This window comes from Salmo trutta, unplaced genomic scaffold, assembly GCF_901001165.1.
Source record: "Salmo trutta unplaced genomic scaffold, fSalTru1.1, whole genome shotgun sequence".
Classification (NCBI taxonomy): domain Eukaryota; kingdom Metazoa; phylum Chordata; class Actinopteri; order Salmoniformes; family Salmonidae; genus Salmo; species Salmo trutta.
Genome location: NW_021822911.1, coordinates 9,278,528 through 9,291,324, shown reverse-complemented (window position 1 = coordinate 9,291,324; position 12,797 = coordinate 9,278,528). Strand labels below are relative to the sequence as shown.

General features: G+C 37.1%; 1 protein-coding gene across 2 annotated transcripts in view; it reads left to right on the top strand.

Moving 5' to 3' along the window:
• Positions 1 to 8,394: 8,394 nt before the first annotated feature.
• The window catches only part of LOC115186713 (E3 ubiquitin/ISG15 ligase TRIM25-like), an 8,246-nt gene continuing 3,843 nt past the window's right edge, over positions 8,395 to 12,797 (top strand). The window contains exons 1-2 of one of the 2 annotated variants that reach the window (XM_029746244.1): positions 8,395 to 9,088; positions 9,521 to 9,889. In XM_029746244.1, coding sequence (XP_029602104.1) covers positions 8,492 to 9,088; positions 9,521 to 9,715 — 792 coding nt within the window. In that variant the 5' untranslated portion in view covers positions 8,395 to 8,491 and the 3' untranslated portion in view covers positions 9,716 to 9,889. Of the gene's footprint in view, positions 9,089 to 9,159; positions 9,890 to 12,797 lie in introns of those variants that run through there. The other variant, XM_029746243.1, reaches the window with a different exon arrangement.

Sequence of the window (12,797 nt, the reverse complement as noted above, 5' to 3'; positions counted from 1 at the left end):
GTGTGGACTTCACCGGACAGTGGTTGCTCTCTGGTTTTGAGATGAAAACAAATGTCTAGTTTAATTTATTCTGCCGCTGTGTCTAGTAGTAGTACCATCAACAGACAGCAGGGGGCAGTAGAACCTGTCTTCACAGTGGAAAGGCAGACACAGTGGATTCATTTGTCTTTAATAAGATCAAACTGAACTAACTGCTATCTTGAAATGTTGAAAAAGTGTTTTTAAATAGGCATCCTATCATTTGAAAATTAGTTGAAAGGCTAAGTGATTCTCCTCCTGACAAGAAGTTGACAGCCTTCAAACATAGTGCAAAAAAAGTGGGCGTGAACATAGAATATTTTTGGGTAAAAAAAAAGAATATACAGCTGTCTTTAATAAGATCAAACTGAACTAACTGCTATCTTGAAATGTTGAAAAAGTGTTTTTAAATAGCTCAATCTTATCACTCAATATGAGTCAAAATCTGTCACTTCCAGGACTGCTCATTTTGTCAAAAATGAAAAAATGAAAAAAATAACAACTCACAGCTGTGTTAATAGACCCAACTCAAACATCTGCTATCTTGAAATGTCCAAAAAAGGTATTTAAATGGGCCTACCAGACATCTTCTTGAGAGAAGACAAGGTCAGGGACTCCTGACTGACTCTCTGTCATGTTGAAATAGGTTCTCCTTTCTTAATTTCTGTCATGTTGAGATTGGTTTCCCTGTCTTACTTTCTGTCATGTTGAGATTGGTTAGTTCTTCTTGAGAGAACTAACCCAAAATTAGTCCAACTAACCCAAAATTAGTCGAAAGGCTAAGGGATTTTCTAAATAGCTCAGTCTTATCACTCAATATGAGTCAAAATCTGTCACTTCCAGGACTGCTCATTTTGTCAAAAATGAAAAAAATAAAAAAATAACAACTCACAGCTGTGTTAATAGACCCAACTCAAACATCTGCTATCTTGAAATGTCCAAAAAAGGTATTTAAATGGGCCTACCAGACATCTTCTTGAGAGAAGACAAGGTCAGGGACTCCTGACTGACTTTACTCTCCGTCATGTTGAAATATGACAAAAGCTCTAGGCTGTTTTTAACCACTTCCGGTTGTCACAGGAAGTTCTTACTCAACACACGTTGTCTTTGGGGTAGACATAAACAGAATCCTGAATAAGAAGTCTCTACCTTAATAATTGACTGAATGACACATGGTTGAGTTGCGTAATTTTCACTATCTGCAGGTGGCCATATGACAATAGCTCTAGGCTGTTTTTAACAACTTCCGGTTGTCACAGGAAGCTCTTGCTTCACACACGTTGTCTTTGGGGTAGTCTCAGTCCTGTCTGATGCTGTCTGGTCAGTGAAACAGTCTGTCTCAGTCCTGTCTGATAAGTGAAACAGTTTGTCTCAGTCCTGTCTGGTCAGCGAAACAGTCTGTCTCAGTCCTGTCTGATGCTGTCCGGTCAGTGAAACAGTCTGTCTCAGTCCTGTCTGATGCTGTCCGGTCAGTGAAACAGTCTGTCTCAGTCCTGTCTGATGCTGTCTGGACAGTCAAACAGTCTGTCTCAGTCCTGTCTGATGCTGTCTGGTCATAAAGAGTATAACATTGTTGCTGCCCGTAGCGTTGAAGGCAAGGGAAGCCAGTGAGCATTTGGCTTCCTTTGATTGTGTTGGCTGTGCTAGCTGTGTTGGCTGTGCTAGCTGTGTTAGCTGTGTTAGCTGTGCTAACTGTGTTAGCGGTGTTAGCTGTGTTAGCTGTGCTAACTGTGTTAGCGGTGTTAGCTGTGTTAGCTGTGTAAGCCGTTTTAGCTGTGCTAACTGTGTTAGCTGTGCTAGCTGTGCTAACTGTGTTAGCTGTGCTAGCTGTGTTAGCTGTGCTAATCCAAGTTTATGGTTTTAAAAAAGGGCAAAATTAAAGACAGATCGTAACTGTAGGTGCTGAACTCTCTGTGTTGTTTTAAAGCAATAGTCGTTTTGTCGTCCCTAAAACGTCTGAAACATATATTTTGCTTTGACCGTGCTGCAGGTCACCTAACTGTTTGGTTACATGCAATACGCTTTGTGTGGACTTCACCGGACAGCGGTTGCTCTCTGGTTTTGAGATGAAAACAAATGTCTAGTTTAATATATTCTGCCGCTGTGTCTAGTAGTAGTACCATCAACAGACAGCAGGGGGCAGAAGAACCTGTCTTCACAGTGGAAAGGCAGACACAGTGGATTAATTTGTCTTTAATAAGATCAAACTGAACTAACTGCTATCTTGAAATGTTGAAAAAGTGTTTTTAAATAGGCATCCTATCATTTGAAAATTAGTTGAAAGGCTAAGTGATTCTCCTCCTGACAAGAAGTTGACAGCCTTCAAACATAGTGCAAAAAAAGTGGGCGTGAACATAGAATATTTTTGGGTAAAAAAAAAGAATATACAGCTGTCTTTAATAAGATCAAACTGAACTAACTGCTATCTTGAAATGTTGAAAAAGTGTTTTTAAATAGCTCAATCTTATCACTCAATATGAGTCAAAATCTGTCACTTCCAGGACTGCTCATTTTGTCAAAAACTAAAAAATTAAAAAAATAACAACTCACAGATGTGTTAATAGACCCAACTCAAACATCTGCTATCTTGAAATGTCCAAAAAAGGTATTTAAATGGGCCTACCAGACATCTTCTTGAGAGAAGATAAGGTCAGGGATCTCTCTGGTCACCCACAAAGCCATTTCCTCCTTTGGCCGTCTCTCCTTCCAGTTCTCTGCTGCCAATGACTGGAACGAACTACAAAAATCTCTGAAACTGGAAACACTTATCTCCCTCACTAGCTTTAAGCACCAGCTGTCAGAGCAGCTCACAGATCACTGCACCTGTACATAGCCCATCTATAATTTAGCCCAACTACCTCTTCCCCTACTGTATTTATTTATTTATTTATTTTGCTCCTTTGCACCCCATTATTTCTATGTTACTTTGCACTTTCTTCTACTACAAATCTACAATTCCAGTGTTTTACTTGCTATATTGTATTTACTTTGCCACCATGGCCTTATTGCCTTTACCTCCCTTATCTCACCTCATTTGCTCACATTGTATATAGACTTATTTTTTTACTGTATTATTGACTGTATGTTTGTTTTACTCCATGTGTAACTCTGTGTTGTTGTATGTTGTCGAACTGCTTTGCTTTATCTTGGCCATGTCGCAATTGTAAATGAGAACTTGTTCTCAACTAGCCTACCTGGTTAAATAAAGGTGAAATAAATAAAAATGTATTTACTGTATTCTAGTCCTGGTTCATCCTATATAACTACTGCTGTCCACTTCATATGTATATACTGTATTCTATATAACTACTGCTGTCCACTTCATATGTATATACTGTATTCTATATAACTACTGCTGTCCACTTCATATGTATATACTGTATTCTAGTCATGGTTCATCCTATATAACTACTGCTGTCCACTTCATATGTATATACTGTATTCCAGTCATGGTTCATCCAATATAACTACTGCTGTCCACTTCATATGTATATACTGTATTCTAGTCATGGTTCATCCTATATAACTACTGCTGTCCACTTCATATGTATATACTGTATTCCAGTCATGGTTCATCCAATATAACTACTGCTGTCCACTTCATATGTATATACTGTATTCTAGTCCTGGTTCATCCTATATAACACTGCTGTCCACTTCATATGTATATACTGTATTCTATATAACTACTGCAGTCTACTTCATATGTATATACTGTATTCTATATAACTACTGCTGTCCACTTCATATGTATATACTGTATTCTAGTCCTGGTTCATCCTATATAACTACTGCTGTCCACTTCATATGTATATACTGTATTCTATATAACTACTGCTGTCCACTTCATATGTATATACTGTATTCTAGTCATGGTTCATCCTATATAACTACTGCTGTCCAATTCATATGTATATACTGTATTCTATATAACTACTGCTGTCCACTTCATATGTATATACTGTATTCTAGTCCTGGTTCATCCTATATAACTACTACTGTCCACTTCATATGTATATACTGTATTCCAGTCCTGGTTCATCCTATATAACTACTGCTGTCCACTTCATATGTATATACTGTATTCTAGTCCTGGTTCATCCTATATAACTACTGCTGTCCACTTCATATGTATATACTGTATTCTATATAACTACTGCTGTCCACTTCATATGTATATACTGTATTCTATATAACTACTACTGTCCAATTCATATGTATATACTGTATTCTATATACCTACTGCTGTCCACTTCATATGTATATACTGTATTCTATATAACTACTGCTGTCCACTTCATATGTATATACTGTATTCTAGTCATGGTTCATCCTATATAACTACTGCTGCCCACTTCATATGTATATACTGTATTCTATATAACTACTGCTGTCCACTTCATATGTATATACTGTATTCTATATAACTACTACTGTCCAATTCATATGTATATACTGTATTCTATATACCTACTGCTGTCCACTTCATATGTATATACTGTATTCTATATAACTACTGCTGTCCACTTCATATGTATATACTGTATTCTAGTCATGGTTCATCCTATATAACTACTGCTGCCCACTTCATATGTATATACTGTATTCTAGTCCTGGTTCATCCTATATAACTACTGCTGTCCACTTCATATGTATATACTGTATTCTAGTCCTGGTTCATCCTATATAACTACTGCTGTCCACTTCATATGTATATACTGTATTCTATATAACTACTGCTGTCTACTTCATATGTATATACTGTATTCTATATAACTACTGCTGTCCACTTCATATGTATATACTGTATTCTAGTCATGGTTCATCCTATATAACTACTGCAGTCCACTTCATATGTATATACTGTATTCTATATAACTACTGCTGTCCACTTCATATGTATATACTGTATTCTAGTCCTGGTTCATCCTATATAACTACTGCTGTCCACTTCATATGTATATACTGTATTCTATATAACTACTGCTGTCCACTTCATATGTATATACTGTATTCTAGTCATGGTTCATCCTATATAACTACTGCTGTCCAATTCATATGTATATACTGTATTCTATATAACTACTGCTGTCCACTTCATATGTATATACTGTATTCTAGTCCTGGTTCATCCTATATAACTACTAATGTCCACTTCATATGTATATACTGTATTCCAGTCCTGGTTCATCCTATATAACTACTGCTGTCCACTTCATATGTATATACTGTATTCTAGTCCTGGTTCATCCTATATAACTACTGCTGTCCACTTCATATGTATATACTGTATTCTATATAACTACTGCTGTCCACTTCATATGTATATACTGTATTCTATATAACTACTACTGTCCAATTCATATGTATATACTGTATTCTATATACCTACTGCTGTCCACTTCATATGTATATACTGTATTCTATATAACTACTGCTGTCCACTTCATATGTATATACTGTATTCTAGTCATGGTTCATCCTATATAACTACTGCTGTCCACTTCATATGTATATACTGTATTCTATATAACTACTGCTGTCCACTTCATATGTATATACTGTATTCTAGTCCTGGTTCATCCTATATAACTACTGCTGTCCACTTCATATGTATATACTGTATTCTATATAACTACTGCTGCCCACTTCATATGTATATACTGTATTCTATATAACTACTGCTGTCCACTTCATATGTATATACTGTATTCTATATAACTACTACTGTCCAATTCATATGTATATACTGTATTCTATATACCTACTGCTGTCCACTTCATATGTATATACTGTATTCTATATAACTACTGCTGTCCACTTCATATGTATATACTGTATTCTAGTCATGGTTCATCCTATATAACTACTGCTGCCCACTTCATATGTATATACTGTATTCTAGTCCTGGTTCATCCTATATAACTACTGCTGTCCACTTCATATGTATATACTGTATTCTATATAACTACTGCTGTCCACTTCATATGTATATACTGTATTCTAGTCATGGTTCATCCTATATAACTACTGCAGTCCACTTCATATGTATATACTGTATTCTATATAACTACTGCTGTCCACTTCATATGTATATACTGTATTCTAGTCCTGGTTCATCCTATATAACTACTGCTGTCCACTTCATATGTATATACTGTATTCTAGTCCTGGTTCATCCTATATAACTACTGCTGTCTACTTCATATGTATATACTGTATTCTAGTCATGGTTCATCCTATATAACTACTGCTGTCCACTTCATATGTATATACTGTATTCTATATAACTACTGCTGTCCACTTCATATGTATATACTGTATTCTAGTCCTGGTTCATCCTATATAACTACTGCTGTCCACTTCATATGTATATACTGTATTCTAGTCCTGGTTCATCCTATATAACTACTGCTGTCCACTTCATATGTATATACTGTATTCTATATAACTACTGCTGTCCACTTCATATGTATATACTGTATTCTATATAACTACTGCTGTCCACTTCATATGTATATACTGTATTCTATATAACTACTGCTGTCTACTTCATATGTATATACTGTATTCTATATAACTACTGCTGTCCACTTCATATGTATATACTGTATTCTATATAACTACTGCTGTCCACTTCATATGTATATACTGTATTCTAGTCATGGTTCATCCTATATAACTACTGCTGTCCACTTCATATGTATATACTGTATTCTAGTCATGGTTCATCCTATATAACTACTGCTGTCCACTTCATATGTATATGGTGTATTCTATATAACTACTGCTGTCTACTTCATATGTATATACTGTATACTAGTCCTGGTTCATCCTATATAACTACTACTGTCCACTTCATATGTATATACTGTATTCTATATAACTACTGCTGTCTACTTCATATGTATATACTGTATTCTATATAACTACTGCTGTCCACTTCATATGTATATACTGTATTCTATATAACTACTGCTGTCTACTTCATATGTATATACTGTATTCTATATAACTACTGCTGTCCACTTCATATGTATATACTGTATTCTATATAACTACTGCTGTCCACTTCATATGTATATACTGTATTCTAGTCCTGGTTCATCCTATATAACTACTGCTGTCTACTTCATATGTATATACTGTATTCTAGTCCTGGTTCATCCTATATAACTACTGCTGTCCACTTCATATGTATATACTGTATTCTATATAACTACTGCTGTCTACTTCATATGTATATACTGTATTCTATATAACTACTGCTGACCACTTCATATGTATATACTGTATTCTAGTCCTGGTTCATCCTATATAACTACTGCTGTCCACTTCATATGTATATACTGTATTCTAGTCCTGGTTCATCCTATATAACTACTGCTGTCCACTTCATATGTATATACTGTATTCTAGTCATGGTTCATCCTATATAACTACTACTGTACATATGCAATTCTTCAGATATACTACAGATGTACTCCAAATTGTCTATGCATCACATCACAGTACACAGTGTATATATATATATATATATATATATCATTGCTTGTCCTAATATTTTCATTGACTTTTTAGATTTGCCCTCTGTGAGCTGGGAACACAAGCATTGTTAGATATTACTGCACTGTTGGAGCTAGGAACACAAGCATTGTTAGATATTACTGCACTGTTGGAGCTGGAAACACAAGCATTGTTAGATATTACTGCACTGTTGGAGCTAGGAACACAAGCATTGTTAGATATTACTGCACTGTTGGAGCTGGGAACACAAGCATTGTTAGATATTACTGCACTGTTGGAGCTGGGAACACAAGCATTGTTAGATATTACTGCACTGTTGGAGCTAGGAACACAAGCATTGTTAGATATTACTGCACTGTTGGAGCTGGGAACACAAGCATTGTTAGATATTACTGCACTGTTGGAGCTAGGAACACAAACATTTCACTACACCCACAATAACATCTGATAAATATGTGTATGAAACCAATAAAATAAAATGTGATTGTATTGTTGAAAGTGTTAGATAATTTTCAATCCGTGTTGTGTCTTGTCTAAGAACAGCCCTTAGCCGTGGTACTGTATAATAACCATATATCACACCTCCTCGGGACTTATTGATTTATAAGGCATTATAAAGGTGATTAAAATAATGATACATACGTACTTCGTAGAAAACTGTTACCCTTCATATATTCTAACAACTCACATTTTAAGATTCATTATGTCATTTGTTCCATGTTAAGGGCTCTAACATTGGAACAAAACTATTTGTCTCCCTCTTGCTGTTGCATGCAGTTCCTCTCTCTCTTCCTCCCTCCCTCTAACCCCTCCCTCCCTCCCTCTAACCCCACCCCTCTGGCAGAACCAGGAAGTCCATCCCCCTCCCACAAACTCTCTTCTGAGGAAACGAAACTGATCTGAGTCTCTGTCTCGTCTGTCTGTGTGAGAGTGAACAACCGTCCAAATGGCTCAACAGGGAGTTCTGCTGGACCAGGACCAGTTCTGTTGTTCTGTCTGTCTGGATCTACTGAAGGAACCAGTCACCATCCCCTGTGGACACAGTTACTGTAGGAGCTGTATTGAGGGCTGCTGGGATCAGGATGTTCTGAAAGGGGTCTATAGCTGTCCTCAGTGCAGACAGACCTTCAGTCCGAGGCCTACGCTGAGTAAAAATAACATGTTGGCTGAGCTGGTGGAGAAACTGAGGAAGACAGGACTCCAGGCTGCTCCCCCTCCTGCTCTGTGCTATGCTGGACCTGGAGATGTGGCGTGTGATTTCTGCACTGGGACCAGAAAGCAGAAAGCCCTCATGTCCTGTCTGGTGTGTCTGGCCTCTTACTGTGAGACTCACCTCCAATCTCACTACGAATTTCCTGCTTTGAAGAGGCACAAGCTGGTCAAAGCCACCGCACAACTACAGGAGAAGATCTGCTCTCATCATGACAAACTGCTGGAGGTTTACTGTCGTACCGATCAGCAGTGTATCTGTTATCTGTGTACAATGGATGAACATAAAGGCCATGATACAGTGTCAGCTGCAGCAGAGAGGACTGAGAAACAGGTAAGACCAGAACAACTTGTTGGTGACTGTCTGATAAACAAAGAATTAAAGATACAGTAGGAACTAAGGCTGTTTGAATATGAGATCATTGAAATGAAATGGATCCTCAGCAGAACAAATATGAACACAAACCTTGAGTATATTGATATGTCAACCCAGATTCTCCAGATGTATCACCATTTTATAATGTCAAACACTATTATCATTCTGAATGGCCTTTTATGAGTCCAAAGTTCAGTCTCAACCTGTTGATACATGTAGTCCTACCATAAAAACTATAATCATTCACATAGCAACAAATAAATAGCATTTAGTAAATGGACCATCCATTTTTTAGACCTTCCTCTCTATGGGCCCTATGTCACATTACTATACTATTGATCTACTGGACTAATAAAGCTTGATAGCTCATTGAAGAGTGATTCTCCACAGAGGCAGCTGGGGATGAGTCAGCAGAAGGTCCAGCAGAGATTCCAGGAGAGAGAGAAGGAGCTGAAGGAGCTCCAACAGGCTGTGGAGTCTTTCAAGGTGAGTATTGTTGACCAGAGGAGACACACCATTTCACCTGTCTCCTCCAGTCAGAGAGGGAGAGAGAGAGGTAGAGGGGCCCCTATCCAATCCCACTGACCCCACCGTTGGGAACAGGTTGTCACTGCTGAGGCAGTGAAGAAAGTAGAGGAGGATGGGTCAAGGCTGAGGGATCCTGAGAGGATCCCTGTGAGTAGTAGATCTGTGACAGCACAGAGGGATGGGCCAACCAGTGATATATGCTTCAGTAAGGTTGGCTTCTTAGTGTTCATACCAACCAGTGATATATGCTTGGGTCAAGGCTGAGGGATCCTAATATAATATTACTATATGTCTAGGTTTGTTAGCACAGATGAGCCCAGTGATATAATATTATATATATAATATTACTATATGTCCCAGCTGTTTGCTGTGGTTTTGAAGTAATTCTCTTCCAGCCCGCGTTAACATTGTAGGTTTACCTCAGGTAACTTATTATTAACTATCCTTGTAGGTTTACCTCAGGTAACTTATTATTAACTAACCTTGTAGGTTTACCTCAGGTAACTTATTATTAACTATCCTTGTAGGTTTACCTCAGGTAACTTATTATTAACTATCCTTGTAGGTTTACCTCAGGTAACTTATTATTAACTATCCTTGTAGGTTTACCTCAGGTAACTTATTATTAACTATCCTTGTAGGTTTACCTCAGGTAACTTATTATTAACTATCCTTGTAGGTTTACCTCAGGTAACTTATTATTAACTATCCTTGTAGGTTTACCTCAGGTAACTTATTATTAACTATCCTTGTAGGTTTACCTCAGGTAACTTATTATTAACTATCCTTGTAGGTTTACCTCAGGTAACTTATTATTAACTATCCTTGTAGGTTTACCTCAGGTAACTTATTATTAACTATCCTTGTAGGTTTACCTCAGGTAACTTATTATTAACTATCCTTGTAGGTTTACCTCAGGTAACTTATTATTAACTAACCTTGTAGGTTTACCTCAGGTAACTTATTATTAACTAACCTTGTAGGTTTACCTCAGGTAACTTATTATTAACTATCCTGGTAGGTAACTTATTATTAACTAACCTTGTAGGTTTACCTCAGGTAACTTATTGTTAACTATCCTTGTAGGTTTACCTCAGGTAACTGATTATTAACTATCCTTGTAGGTTTACCTCAGGTAACTTATTATTAACTATCCTTGTAGGTTTACCTCAGGTAACTTATTATTAACTAACCTTGTAGGTTTACCTCAGGTAACTTATTATTAACTATCCTTGTAGGTTTACCTCAGGTAACTTATTATTAACTAACCTTGTAGGTTTACCTCAGGTAACTTATTATTAACTATCCTTGTAGGTTTACCTCAGGTAACTTATTATTAACTATCCTTGTAGGTTTACTTCAGGTAACTTATTATTAACTAACCTTGTAGGTTTACCTTAGGTAACTTATTATTAACTATCCTTGCAGGTTTACCTCAGGTAACTTATTATTAACTAACCTTGTAGGTTTACCTCAGGTAACTTATTATTAACTAGGTTACAGCTACTTGGTGAGGAAACTCACTGTTCACCTGGTTATAGATTGTGGTGGCTTACAGGGATGGTTGGCGCAAAGCCTTCAAACGTTAAACATGTTCTGGTCATGGTTAACTGTATATATATTTTTTTTATATATAAAAAGGTGTAAATTCTCAACAAATCACATGTCCATGTTCTCTTTTTCAAGATGTGTCCGATTTAAACAGTCAGAAGAAAGAATAAAAAGAAATAACCTTTTTTTTTATTTGTTTCTAAATGGCTGCTGGGTAATATGATAATCGTTGAAATCTGTTGGTTCGTAGACATCAAATAGAGAGAATGCTGCGCAGGTTCACTGAGTTGTTAAACCTAATGGATAGGTGGAGATCATTGATTTGTAGCTCTGACTCAGTTGCTACCTCAGATTATGAGCCTATCAAGTGTGGTGAATGAGGTATGTAGTTCCCACAGAAGACCACAGGGAGGAGCAAGAGAGATATAAACACATACAGTTTATCTCTTTAAATACCCTGAACCTAACAATCAATCAAATGTATTTATGAAGACCTTTTTACATCAGCAGATGTCACAAAGTGCTGTACAGAAACTCTAACCCTACATATAACCTGTTTTATCCTGAACCCTAATTCTAGGGTAGGGTAGCCTAGAACACGTTTAGAAACTATTATAGTAATAATATTATGTTAGTAAATACCATTATAGTACTAAATAGGGTCTATTGTTATTTTTAAAATAAAACCAATGTATAGTACTTAGCATTTAACTGTTTTTATTTTATTATATTTATTATTTAGAGGAGTCTGTCTAAATAATGAAAAGTTAAGTTATTGCCAGACTTTTTAATGAAACCTTTATTTAACCAGGCAGGCCAGTTGAGAACAAGTCCTTTATTTAACCAGGTAGGCTAGTTGAGAACAAGTTCTCATTTACAACTGCGACCTGGCCAAGATAAAGCAAAGCAGTGTGACACAAACAACAACACAGCGTTACACATGGAATAAACAAACGTACATTCAATAACACAATAGAAAAGTCTATATACAGTTGTGCAAATGAGGTAAGATAAAGGAGGTAAGTTAATAAATAGGCCGTGGTGGCGAAATAATTACAATTTAGCAATTAAACACTGGAGTGATAGATGTGCAGAAGATGAATTTGCAAGAAGAGATACTATTAACTAACTGCTATCTCTCTGTCCCTCTCTCTCTCTCTCTCTCTGTCCGTCTCTTTTTCTGTCCCTCTCTCTCTCTCTGTCCCTCTCTCTCTGTCACTCTCTGTCCCTCTCTCTCTCTCTCTCTCTGTCCCTCTCTCTGTCCCTCTCTCTGTCCCTCTTTCTCTCTCTCTCTCTCTCTCTCTCTGTCCCTCTCTCTCTCTCTCTGTCTCTCTCTCTCTGTCCCTCTCTCTCTCTCTGTCTCTCTCTCTGTCCCTATCTCTCTCTCTCTGTCCCTCTCTCTCTCTGTCCCTCTCTGTCCCTCTTTCTCTCTGTCCCTCTCTCTCTCTGTCCCTCTTTCTCTCTGTCCCTCTCTCTATCTCTCTGTCCCTCTCTGTCCCTCTTTCTCTCTGTCCCTCTCTCTCTCTGTCCCTCTTTCTCTCTGTCCTCTCTCTCTCTCTGTCCCTCTCTCTCTCTCTGTCTCTCTTTC